At 34.4% G+C, this 14,355-nt stretch overlaps 1 protein-coding gene and 1 pseudogene across 25 annotated transcripts in view; one reads left to right on the forward strand and one right to left on the reverse strand.

The window, feature by feature from the left end:
• NOL4 (nucleolar protein 4) overlaps positions 1-11,224 on the forward strand; it is a 438,717-nt gene extending 427,493 nt beyond the window's left edge. For all 25 annotated transcript variants that reach the window (XM_039843577.1, XM_039843555.1, XM_039843540.1 and 22 more), the window contains one exon: positions 9,301-11,224. In XM_039843577.1, the coding sequence (XP_039699511.1) occupies positions 9,301-9,494 (194 nt within the window). In that variant the 3' untranslated portion in view covers positions 9,495-11,224. The remainder of the gene's footprint in view (positions 1-9,300) is intronic.
• Positions 11,225-13,370: 2,146 nt separating this feature from the next.
• LOC120589643 (uncharacterized) lies at positions 13,371-13,489 on the reverse strand (annotated as a pseudogene).
• Positions 13,490-14,355: the final 866 nt, after the last annotated feature.

Here is a 14,355-nt window from a genome sequence, read left to right on the forward strand (position 1 = left end):
TGTCAACTGCAGATATTGAGACTTCTCAGCCTCTATAATTGAGTGAATCAATTCCTATTACATATATTTTACACACACACTATTGGTTCTATTCCTCTGGAGAACCTTGCCTGTAACAATGAGTTACATCAACTTAAATCTTTAAAATTTAACATAAATAATCCCTGAATCCTCTATCATTACTGATGTTAATGCAAGGATAAGATCCCAGTTAAGAAATCTTATACTCATTAGATCATTTAACATTCATAATTTAATTTCATTTCTTCAGCAACCTGAAAAATAGAAAAAGTAGTTACATTTTACTTGCGAATCAGAGGGTAAATGATTTGTCCAAGTCCAAATTCATTAGTAGATTTTTACTCTTATCAGTGCTTTAACATAGGTAGAGTTTCCATTTAATTTACATCTTTAAGGTGTCTTCGGATATTTCTGGAAATAGATCTGCTTTGCAACTGACATTGAAAAATTCTTGTTATTGTTCCTTTAAAATTTGAACAAAATAAAACTGAAGAATATCTAGTCTTTCCTGAGAGTGTTCTAGAGACTGAACCTTGTATACTACTAATCTTTGGAAAGGTAAGACTAACAGTGGCCAAAAAAGGTAGAACCCAATGGTCTAATCAATTGATATTTTTGACCTCAGCTCTCTGAAAAATAATAAATGGACACTGTTTTCTAGTTTTAGGGGTTCCTTTGTTACTTGGGAAAAATGCATAAGTAATAATTATGCTCTCATGTATTATAGTTCATTCAACTAAAGTTAAAATAACAGTAACTCCTCTCTCTATTGCAATATTCGTCTTTTCCTACAAGCCAAAAATAGGCAGAAAACAAGCATGCTAAGAGTCTTTCCCCTCACAAATTTCTAAGGCTACTGGGACAGTGACTCACTCTTTTAGGTCACCTGACAGTTTACCACAATGATTAATCAGGCCTCTACAGAAGACTAAATTTGAAGCACAAGTGGAATGGCTGGCCACCCATTGAAAAACTCAGGTAATTTACAGAGCTGAGTACCAAGAATTAGCAAATGTAAGTAGAGGAAAGATCTTTTCAAACCTCATTGAAATGAGAAGATGCTGAGATGTTTGTTCAACTACAATTTTTCTCTTTGGTCTTTTTTAAACAAAGTACACTTAGAAAAACAATGAAATAAAACAAATGGATCAAAACAAGGAAATAAAAAGATGAAATACAGAGAGACCTGGTGAAGGAAAATTTAATAGATGTATTTTTAAAGCCAGCTCCAAGAGCTTTGCATTTGAAGGTATATAAAGACTCCACTAAATTTGCCTCAGGATAATTATGTATATGTTTTTTAATGTTTGGGATACTGACTCTTATAGTCTAGTGTAAACAAATTGCCCACAAATCGTCATGGGAATATATTATGATGGAGATCTAATTTACCCTGTAATTGCTGTCAGTGTTTAATCCCTAGTTTCTCCAGAAAGGTGACATAATTTGGGGGTAGAGTATGGGTGATTCATACACTCTTTTCTCCCTGGCATAATGCCTTAAACAGCTGCTTGGCCCTGACAGTGATCTGTGTTTTGCTTTTGTGTTTTCTTAGATGGCTATAGAATATATATCTCAGCAAATTATTATATACTTTATAAACATCCTGTTCCTTGGTAAACTAATGTTGATTAATTGGTGTCTATTAAGTAGAGAAGGGTAAGTGTGATGAGGTCAAGAGGAATTAAGTATTTGACAGCAAAATCATTAGGCTTACAGTAGATTTAAATGGCTTCAGTTTGACAGACTTTACAGGAAACACATCTCCCACTGAACTATGGCTTCTATCTTTCTTACACAAGTCCCTAAAGGTAGAGTGATCCCAGGCCTTATATTAAAACCTCATGTCTTTTTCTGCTGTCCATTACTTACTAATAAACAGATTCTGAGGTAGATGCATAAATAAAATGTAGCTCTATTTTGACATGTATATATGTCAAAAATTGTCTTTAAAAAAAAGCTTTGGAGCATGAAAGGCTTACTACCTAATAATAGTGAAGGGAATAGTTTACCAGAAAGTTACAATTGTTTAGAAACCATGTGCCCCAATAACATAACCTCAAAATTAAAAATTAACAAAATTACATGAAGAAATTGACACATTCACAATTATAGTCATTGTCTTTTAACACACTTTTCTCAGAAACTAATGGATAGAAAAGAAAATCGTTTGGAATTAAAAAAAATAAAATTTAACCTGGTTATATTTAGAACCTGCCCCCAACTATCTGATAATACATTCTTTCAGACATATTGACCATCTAAGCAAATGATGACAAAGAATTATTAATATACTGATAGCACTGTATTCAGAAATATTTATAATTAATGAAGGTGAAAACACTACATACTTGTAGGATAGAACTAAAGTGGTATTTTGGCATAACATTTGAAAAAATGAAAATTAATGAGCTACCTGTTTGATTCAAGAAGTTAGAAACACAAAATGCAGATTATAGAAGAAAATGGAGAAATTAAATAGAAAACGAAGAAGCAATAGAGAATACCAACAAAATCAACAGCAAATCTTTGAAAGGACTTTAAAACACATCTGACAAGATTAACCAAGAGAAAGGTAGCAAAATTAAAAAATATATATATAAATTATACCTTATGCAAGCATATTTGAAATTTTAGATACAATACTGTGTTTTACAAAAATATAATTGGCCAACCGACTAATAAAAGAATAGCTATTTTAAATAAACCTTTAATAATTAAATTGAATTATTATAAAAATATTTGAGATGGTTTTACCAAAACTCAAAGGACTAGATAATCCTCATTTTATACAGTACTCAGCTCATTTGGTGATGCTACTGTAATCCTAAAAGAGAAAATAAAAAGAAATGGAAAGTACTCAGCTCATTTGGTGATGCTACTGTAATCCTATCATCCAGAACAGTATTAAAAAGGCAAATTATACTGCAATCACTTATGAATATAAATGCAACTCATTAGTGTATCAACTCTAATAATGTGTATCTGCTAGATAACCCATGGATGCTTTAAATACGTTAGCTAATTTAGCCAAGATGCTGAATAGTTAATTTTTTTTTTCATCCTTTGGCAGAAAAGTATTAAAATAATAATACCTCTAAAAAAATACCTCTATTAAACACCTAATCAAAATATAAAATGAGCCTCAACAGAAGTAAGTTTCAAAGTGGCTCATGTATTTGTCAAGAACAGAAAATCACTTCTCTTATGGTGAGTATTGAAATGCTTGATTGCAGTAGCTAAAGGATTGTGTCTAGAGAAAATAAAGTTGTTTGACTATTAGCATTATGACAAAAGCATGCTTGGAGGGTTGAAGAAATTGAAATATTGTCAATATCAATAGTCAGAAATAATTCAACAGATTTCAGGTGGTTTTCTTTATCTTTTAATAAGGTGAGATGTTACCAATAGTGCTCTGTTTATTCGAGGAATCGATGCGTTTGTGACAAAAGAATTAGCGTCTATGAATAGTATGAATGAAATAACTTTAGCTGAGAATATTTTCAAAGTTAGAGAAAAACTAATTCAGTAAAACCTGAGGTGGAATCTCCTAAGCAAAAAATAGGCTTATACGGACATTTACTAAATTTGTTAATACATAAAGCATTTGGTTATACCTTGAACTACTCATCAGGTAGACTGTGGAAAACATTTGAATCTATCACATATTATTCAAATAGTAGTATCAAGTTTATTCTCCATTTTATTATCACTTGAGAAATTTTGTCAGAAATAGAATCTGAATATCCTAATTAGTACTACCACACAGCAGTTTGATGACTTAGTGGTAAAGTTTTATTGCAAGTTTTTTCAGGTTAGGACTAATATTGAATTTTTTCTGAACAAGAACTGCCCTCAAGCTTTACATTCAAACACTGAATGGCTTTGGAAATTAACTTTTGTTACAGAAATGACCAAGTTTCTTGATGAATATAATCTAAAATTACAAGGCAAAACAGTATTTTTTACATGTTTTATGCTGTGATAAAGTTATTTTGCTGATGACCAACATTGTTTAATCGCAAGTAATGTCTAGCTGCTTAATAAACTTTCCATACTGTCAAAATTAAAACAAGAGGTTAAATCTCAATTCCTACAGAAATTTCTAGTAGATATAGCTACTGTCACACTACAGGCTCAGCAATGTTTTCTGGACTTTAATGCAAGAGCAAAAGCAAATTTTCATATTTCAAAATCCCTTTCACTGTTTGATTGAAGAGCTTCCAGCATCATCTTCAGTTGGAAGTAATTAATCTGCAATGCAGTTCTAAGAGGGAAGGTCATAGCAATAAATGCCTACCTCAAGACACACACAAAAAAATAACTTTACATCCTAAGGAATAGAAAAAACAAAGCCTGAAGTTAGTAGAAGGAAGGAAATAAAGATCAGAGCAGAAATAAATGAAATAGAGACTAAGAAGACAATCAAAGAGATCAGTGAAACTAAAAGTGGACTTGTTGAAAAGATAGGTTTTGCAGTCTTTTAGGTAGACTCACCAAGAAAAAAGAGGAAACTCAAAAAATCAAAAATGAAAACAGGACACATTACAATTGATAACACTGAAATACATAGGATCATAAGAGACTACTATGAACAATTACATGCCAACAAATTGGACAACCTAGAAGAAATGGATACATTCCTAGAAACATAAAACCTAGATTCAAGACTGAATTATGAAGAAATAGAAAATCTGAACAGACCAATTATTAGTAAGGCAAATGAATCAGAAATCTCCCAACAAAAGCACAGGACCGGATGACTTCATTGGTGAATTCTATCAAACACTTCCCAACATATTTTTGATGCCAGGATTACCCAATACCAGATGAAATTTTTCAAGATCTCAGGTACCCAAGCTGAGGACCTGGTTTCAAAGAATAATGCAAGAAGGACGTTAGAGTAGACTTTGCAAATATTCAGTCATTATTTCTGGTATTGCTGCTTCTTCATTCATGGACTGATGGCCAGGAGTCAGAGGAAATCACTACTACCCAACTAGAAGTTATTGGTGGGGGGAGGGAGGGTATATAATTAACCAGGATAAAATTGAGGCTCTAGCCATGAAGAAGCCAATAGACACTACCTCAGTATGATCTTATATTAAACCCAGAAGTCTTCGGGCCCTTGGACCTTTTATTGTCTCTCTGACATTTTTAAATAGAAATAAATTCTGGCTTAAAAAACAAATGAACAGCCCAGTTCCCACTTGGCTCTAGCCAGCACACCTCAGTTTCCCCATGCTTTACACTTTTGCTTGCTCTTCCTGTAGAGCATTCGTCCTACTCTACCCAACTACTCAAGTCTCTTCTGAGCTGAAATACAGTAGTGCAGGAAGAAAGACCAGGAACTCTTTATGGTTTGGGGCAAGCCTGTGAATCCGTCTGGAACTGTCTCCCTAACTTTAAAATGGGACCAGTCATCCTGCTGTACTGTACCCGCTGAACTGCTGAGAGGCTCTGAGGGGGACAATGTGAGTCCTTTGTGAGGGTCAAGGTGCTGGGAGGCACCTTAAATAATTTGTCCATTTGTGAAAATTTTTTATATATTTTTTTGCTTCCCTGACCAACCTTATAACTTTGAAGATTTGAATAATAAACACATATCGAAAATAATTCCTTTTATTTTTGATTTATATACTCCATCCTAATCATGTAGATTCAAAAGAAAGCAAGATAATGAAGTCAACCTTATTCCAGAATACCAAGAGAATGACTTCTAAATTACTGAGCTATCTCTAGAGTTGTCTGTGTTAATAATGATCTGAAATAAAGTGGAAGCCATGTCTTAGTTTGAGGCTTATACCCTCGAGCCAAAGGTGGAGAGTAATCTATAAACTACAATACAGTCTTCCATTCATATCCATGGTTCTGCATCTATGGATCCAACCAACCTGGACTGAAAATACTTGAAAACAAAAAAGTTACATTGTTGCTGACGTGTACTATGTATTTTGGACTACAGTGGTTGCATCTATACTGAACATGTACAGACTTTGTTTCTTATCATTCTCTAAACAGTAGAGTATATAACAACTATTCACATAGAATTTACATGGTATTAGGTATTAAGTAATCTAGAGATGATATAAAGTATACAGAAGGATGTGCAGAGGGTATATGCAAATACTACACCATTTTATATAAGGGACTTGAACATACACAGATTTTGGTATCCTTGGAGGGCCCTGGAACCAATCCTTCATGGATACCAAGAGGCAACTATATTCGAATAAAATCAAAGTCTCTCTCGCCTCAAAAAGAACTAAAGCCTCAGTCCCACTCTTTCTCAATTTCAGTTAACAATGACAACAAGCAACTTGGCCTGGCAGCAAAACCATCACGAAATGTTACGCCTTCTACTAAAATAGTGATAATTAGCCAACCAAACACTGGAGATCTACATCGCTGAGAGGAAAATCCCTCATGATTTTTTTTTTCTAAATTCATTTAGAACCTTCCAAATAAACTAGCTGCTCTATTTGCTTAAATACTCCTTCAGTATTTTGTTTGCCAGTGTGACCTCCCTCTCTTCTTTCTAGCTTGTTATGTCAGTAACATGATTTTATATCATGAACAAATGGAAGCTAACTCCTGCTAGAAAATCAAAGCTTTGAAAGGCCATGGCAGAAGTGAATATAAGTTTCTCTTAGATGTCAGAGTTCTTGTGTGCTAGTCTTGTCTCTGACCTAATTAAAATTACAAGTGAAGCTATTTCTCTCTCATGGGACAACTGCCTCCTAGCTGATAGAAGTCTTTTCCCTTTAGGGTAGGGGTGGAGGGGGTGGGGCCTTGACCTGTGTCCATATGCCTTAAAGAGAACTAGAATGATAAAATAGTATCCCTTGCTTAGTTCATGAAATGAATACCATTATCTGAAGAGTTATATGTTTAGAAAAAAATCTGTTAAAATACTTTCAAGTTATAGTATTGCTTTTGGAGCCTGCCTTTAGTTATGTGCTTAGTAATATTACATTCAAGGATTTTACATATATTACTCACTGTAAATTAATAATAATAGCAATTGCTTAATGAATGGTAAGAACTATAGCAATGAACACTTAAGTACATAATAAAATCTTAGTCCGACAATAATTGATGCAAAGCATCTTAACACAAATGTCTAAATTAAAGATTTTTAAATAACTTTAGATTTATGTTTAATTAAATTTATTGGGGCAACACTGGTTAATATGTAAGTTTCAGGTATAAAATTCTATAGTATAACATCTGCATTGCATTGTTTGCTCACCACCCAGAGTCTAGTCTCCTTCTGTCACCATATATTTGACCTCTACCCTCCCCTCACCTCTCTTCCCTCTAGAAACCACCATCCTGTTGTCTGAGTTTGTTCATTTGTTGCTTTCTATTTTATATTGACACAAAAGTGAAACCACATGGCCCTTATCCTTTTTCATCTGACTTATTTCACGTAGGATGACACACTCAAGATCCATCCATGTTGTCAAAAATGGCAATATTTCATCATTTACAGACCAATAGAATAAAATTGAAAGTCCAAAAATAAACCCACACATATACGGGCAGCTAATTTTTCACAAAGGAGACAAAAACATACAATGGAGAAACGTCTCTTCAATAAATGGTGTTGGGAAAATTGAAAAGCCACATGCAAAAAAAAAAATGTAACTAGGCTGCTAACACCATTCACAAAAATTAACTCAAAATGGATTAAAGACTTGAATATAAGACCTCATTGAATATAAGAACAATAAAATATATGGAAGAAAACATAGGCACTAAACTTATTGACCTTGGTCTCAAAGAGGATTTTGTGACTTTAACCCCAATTGCAAGGGAAGTAAAAGCAAAAATAAATGACTAGAACTACATCAACTAAAAAGCTTCCACACAGCAAAAGAAGCCATCGACAAAAAGTTTATGGAAGATATTTGCAAACAATCCCTCCAGTGAGGGGTCAATATCCAAAAATACACAAAGAACTCATATAACTCAACAATAGAAAACAATCCAATTTAAAAATGGGCAGAGGACCTGAACACTTTTCCCAAGAAGAAATACAGATAGCCAATAGATTTAAGAAAAGATGTTCAACCTCACTAGCTATAAGGGAAATGCAAATCAAAACCACAGTGTGATACAACCTCACACCCATCAGAATGACTGTCATCAAATAGAAAAGTAACAAGTGTTGGAGAGGTTATGGGGGGAAAGGAACCCTCATACACTGCTGGTGGGTGTGTAAATTGGTACAGCCGCTATGGAAAACGGGATGGAGGTTCCTCAAAAATTAAGATTAGAGCTACCATATGACCCAGCAATCTTTCTTCTGGGTATCTACCCCCAAAATTTGAAAACCCTTATTGGTAAAGATATATGTACTCAAGTTCACTGCAGTATTATTCACAATAGTCAAGAGGCGGAAACAACCGAAGTGTCCTTCGACAGGTTGGATAAAGATGTGGTACATACATACATAAAAAATGACAATATAAATTTTTAAGTAAAAATTTACAAAATGTTATCAAAAAGCAGGCCTATTTGATTTGGTTTAAATATATGTAAGAAAAGTGTTGATACACGTTTTATGCAAATAAATAAAGGACGTTAATAATCTAATACTTAAAGCAGTATTCCAAGTCTATTTTCTTTGTGGTATTTACTAGTCATTTACTTATTGCTCACTTCTAAAGCAAACTTCATTCAAACATGTCTACATTTTTAAATACTCATCAACCTGAGAGAAAAAAGCATTGACTTGAAATGAAAAAGTACCCAACTTACATCCTTATTGTATCACTTAAAAGTTGACTTCTTAACAGGTTATTTAACTCACTCAGCTATTTCCTTTGTTTTAAAATGAGTTTGTAATCCCGCACCAGCAGCAGAACAATCTAGGATGTTTCAACTTCTATATTGGTAGGGTCTGTTATTTGTTAACAAATATGACAAATAAACATCTGTAATTCCCATCATTTTACACTACAGGGAAGTTTCTTCATGTGGAAGGTAGACTTAAATTTTCCAAAAAAGCACTTGTTAAGAGAAGGTCTTTACTATCTTTCCACAATGAGAGATGATTGCTAGAGGCTGGACAAGGAAAGAGTTTAACAGAATACCCAGCTGCTCATTTTGCATCAATGTTGTTAATTAATCTTTCTGAGAGGTATCTGATTAAAGGTATCAGCAGCTTCTCATGAAAGAATACCTGAATTAAGTGAACAGTGATTTATGCTCATTGTTCAAAATACTAGAACAGAAATTGTTTATGTCTAATTTTGTGATTATTTTTTGTAGGACCCACTGATCTCAGCATGAAGAGGCAGTTGGCAACCAGCTCAGGATCCTCCAGCAGTTCAAGCTCCAGACCCCAGCTGAGTCCAACTGAAATCAATGCCGTGAGACAGCTCGTGGCAGGATATCGAGAATCAGCTGCATTTTTATTGCGTTCTGCAGATGAACTGGAAAATCTTATTTTACAACAGAACTGACTCAAATGACGATCCTATTCACTGAGGTCTAAATTTGCAGTTTCCACTAATGACATTTTGATTTCCCAGCAGAGATGCTTCTGGTCTTACTGCACAGTCTTAAGAGAAATCCTTCCATTATGCCACATTGTCCTTGATTCATAAAGTGATGTGTTAAGGTGCTTCAAAGGAACTCTGACCTCTGAAGTACATGAGATACTTTTTGTCCAGCCTACTGCTTTTTGTTTTTAGTGTGTCAGCATAACTATCTGGGGCAAAAAGGCTGTATATTCCTGATTCAAGGATAAAACCGAAGAAGCTTGTGGTATAAAAAATAGTTCCAGATTCACCTGAAATATTAGTGGAATTTGCTACTGACTTATTGGACTGAAAGCTGCAGTATCTGGCAAAAAAAAAAAAAGCCAAAATTTCTTGTTGCTACAAGATATAACAATGAAAAGGATCTTGTATTTTAAAAAAAATATATGTAATTTTTATAAGAAGAAAAAATTGTTTTTCATTCAAAATTGTCATTTTTACTTTGGTAACTTTTTCATAGGTCCTAAAAGAAAACTGTTTTGACAAAACTACTGTAAGTACCTTTTCCACATCCCTTTGCCTTCTCTTTCCAAATTCTTTCTACAAAAATAACACTTGATGCTGGAAAAATAACCCTTGCCTACGTTCTTTAAATCATCATATCAGGAACTACTTCAAGAGAAGTCTGCATTTCTGCACTCATGCTGGTCTCAAGCATCCCACGCAACACTGCAGCTTTACCATAGAGTTTTTCATCACAGGATTTTTTAACATTAAAAAAGACATCATTGGGGGAAAAAGTCACACCTTGGTTTCTTACAGCTCACCCCAGATTGCTGCTGCTGTGTTATAGCCAGTCCTACAGCAGCAATTGGATGTAGATGACTGAATGTTAAGAGGTTGCAAGTGACAATCTGAAATTTTGCACTCTTGTGTGTAGCTTTCTTTTCATTTCTTCTATTTCAGAAATAGTTTTCAAAAGACCATTACCTCTCCTGATATGATTTGTATGATTTACAGTTCTAGGTAAAAATGATGTAAAGAACTCTCAGTGGATGCAGCTGCAACTTACAATGAACTCTCCCCTCCTAGTCCCCATACTTGGCCCTTCTTTCTTATTTTATAGTGTTGTATACACATGAATGGTGTTTTCTTTGTGCACTGAAGCAAGCCTATTTTTAAAATATTTAGAGAGAAGAACATCAGTTTACGCTTCTTGTACAATTTTTTTTCTGTTGTTCAGCTTTGGTTGAATTACAAATTCTTTGTGCATTCCTGAATTTGCCTTATTTCATGTAAAATTTATGTCATTTGGTTTCGATAATGAGTTTAAGGCATAAGTGATATTTCTTATCTACTTGTTATATATAGTTTTTCAAGTAATGACTGTGATTGTGACCAAGTAATGTGCACTTTTTCTTGTAACTGTGGACATTGCTATGCTTTTTTCTTCTAGTGTTTCTAGAATTACTGTTCCTTACAGTTACGTAAACAAAAAAACAAAAACAAACAAAAAAAACTTTTGTGATACTGTTGGTGAATATAATGTGAAAATCTTATTGAAATATGAGTATTTTGGAAATACATAGATGCACAAACATCTTTTAAGGTGTGGATTTAGAGTTTGCTTATTTAAATGAAAATTCAAAAATTGAGGGCTGGTATAATTTTGTTTTGTTGGGTTTAATAAACAGATTTCTGTGTTAAAACAATGATTGTGAAACCTTATAAACTTTCTGAACAATATAATACTTTTAGCAATTTGCTTTTAAAACTTGAAATACTTCATACCTATATTTAGCACAAAATTAACAAACTTGTATATCCTGAAATTAACAAACAAGACTATCCTATGGTGCCCCAGAATCTTAACATTCAGTCTAAAAATTTATCCCAAGAAGTAGTAAAGCAAATTAGCAGACCCCGGGATCTTTAATTATTTAAATGTGATTTCAGAATTTATCATCTTTTATTCCTCGTTTTTACATGAGTAATTTGACTCTTTTAGTCACTCTGGATTTAAGTTGGGAGAAACATACCTGTTTTACGCTTGGGTTTTGTTGTAATACTATCTGGGGCTTTGACATGGTTGCTATTTAACAAAGTATCACTCAGGTTGGAGTTTGACATGTACATGAAATATCCTTAATAGTGATAACAAAGCAAACGAAGTGGAGAAGGTAAGTTTCAACAAGGTGCTCTTATTTTAATTTTCATCTTCGGTTATAACTTCTATGCCCATCCACCAGAGACCTAGTTCACCAATACCTTCTGCTTTTTGTACATTATTTAAACAAATGAGGGTCCTGGGACTCCCATCCTTTCAGATGCCAAAATGAAGTACCATTTTGTTTTCCTTTTTATGACTTGAACCTGAAAATGCCTTGGTCCTTTTATACAGTGTCACAGGAAAATAAAGAGACTGCATCCTCTTTATAAAGCACTTTGGAGAAACTGGCTGCAGGTTCATACTTTCATTCAAATGAGGTGATAGAAAATTATAAACAGATCAAATACGAGTTTCTGTCACTTCTGCCAGTTAGATTTCTGCACAACAGCAGCTTCTTATCACACGTGTATTACTTTATCACACTTAAGAAAACATGTCTTGAAATAACCACAGAGAACACAAACAAACAGTTACTGAATTTTCTTAAATTGTGTAGTTCAAGTAACAACATTCAGTAAAAAGGTTATACATTTATATGGATAACCACTATTTACTGATTATTTACATGAGGAAAGGTATTTTGTTCACCCTAACCCCAGGAGACCCCGACAGTTACTGTCCATTTTACGAAAGCACCCAGGAGCACAGAGACAGAGCTGAGGCATCGTTTGAACCCAGGCACACCTGATGCTGAACCCCGCACTGGTCCCTGCCGTCTGCTGCCTCCCAGGTACTAAATAATTACATTTGGCATTGTGACTTAGAATCAGGCCTTTGTACTAAAGTTTAGCAGTTTTATTTGTGTAGATAAATAATAGTTATTAAAAATTTACTTGACATCAAATAAAGCATTTGACCAAACACTGACAATCTTATCCTGCATAGAGGTTTAATTTCCTTTAAATTATGTTCTCTACATAAAAAGCACCAGTAAAACCCACCACTAATGAAAAATACATAAAGCATGAAGTGAAGGCAGTGACTTTTTAACAATGATGGGTGCCGGTAATGAATCCAGTATAAAAAGATAAAAGGGATCATCCAGCTGAACCTATAAAGATAAGTTCATTTACATGAGATTTTAGTCTTAAGGCACTATACAGGTGTTATCCTGCTATTGTAATTAATCCTGACACCATTAATACAAATATCATTCAAAGATTAATCTTTGTGTGACAAAAATATTTTCTAATTTCATCTGGCCTGGGTTATAAACTTTTAGTTCATAGAAAAAAAATCCAAAAATAAGGAAGGTAGACATTAGTATATTATCTTTTAAAGTGTTTTTGGAATGCAGATGTTTGGCAAAGTAAGGATTGAGTGCAAGCTAACCAAGGGGGGCTTACTATATTAATTATAGTTCATCTTTCTGAAAAATAACACTTTTGAAAGGAGAGAAAATGCTTCTGGTAGAGTAAACTATCTCCAATTTTAAAGTCAATCACATTTAAGATTACAAAAGAAATTTGAGAAATATAGAGAAATGGAAAAAATCTCTATTCATAGAGAACCAGGAATAACATTTTACAGTATATCTTTCAGATTTCATCTAAACAAATATATGAATTTTTTTAAATTTTTAAATTTTTTTATTTTTTAGGTGAGGCAACCCTTGGTTGACCTCATAGACTGCAAGGACCTTGTCAGCTTAAAATCCCTTATTTCTTTTTTGTTTTTTTAATTTTTTATGCCTACAGCACCTGGTCTTGCTAGGTGGTCTCCCATCCAAGTACTGACTAGGCCTGACCCTGCTTAGCTTCTGAGATCAGACGGGATCAGGCTTGTTCAGAGTAGCATGGCTGTAGACTATGAATATTTTTGTTTGATTTGATTATATATGATGTTTCCTTATCTGCTTTTCAAACCTTAATATATCATGGATATTTTTCACATCATTAGATATTCTTAAGTATTATCTTAAATGGCTGTGTAGTATTACATTGTGTAGATATACCTGTATTAATTTGTTACAGCCGCAATAGAAAACTATCACAAACACAAATTACATGCTGGAAGCCTCACTGGGTTAAATAAGTATTGGCAGGTTTAGGTTCCTCATTGGTTATAATGCAAAAGGATAAAGAGTAACAGTACACCATGTAGTGAGAGGAACTTGGCAGACAGGTCGGAGGAGGGCACAGACCCTGCCTTGGTGGGAAAGGGGTTGGCTGAGGGCTGCTAGGTCACAACGACTAGAGCTGTGGGGAATATCTGGAAAAATTGGTGTGTTTAGAAAGGACAGAAGGAAGATGTGTTGGTGAAGGGCTTTTCAACAGCAGGAGACAACCCGAGGAGACGATACAGGAGGCATGGAATAGCATGGTGTGCACAGTAACTCAAGCAGTTGAGTATCGGCTGGAGGGCAGAGTTTGAGAATGGAGAGAGATCCCTGGAGAAGAATAAAGGAGCCAGATCGTGCGGGGCCTGATCTGCCGTGCTCCGCGGCTTGGCTGTGTCCTGCAGAGGATGAGGAAATGCTGGTGTGTTAGGGGAGTGGTAAGTGTGTGTTGGCTCCTCTGCTGACTGTTTGCATGAACTCTGGGGAAGGAGAAGAAATAACGCTGGATTGTAGGACCCCCCTTCCCAAAAGTAAATTAAATTCCTAAAACGTAAAAAACAAAAGTTATTGCATGAGCAGAAAAGGAAGGAAGGAATGGCTTTGTCCTATACACA

The sequence above is a fragment of the Pteropus medius genome, unplaced genomic scaffold (assembly GCF_902729225.1).
Source record: "Pteropus medius unplaced genomic scaffold, Ma_sr-lr_union100, whole genome shotgun sequence".
Classification (NCBI taxonomy): Eukaryota; Metazoa; Chordata; class Mammalia; order Chiroptera; family Pteropodidae; genus Pteropus; species Pteropus medius.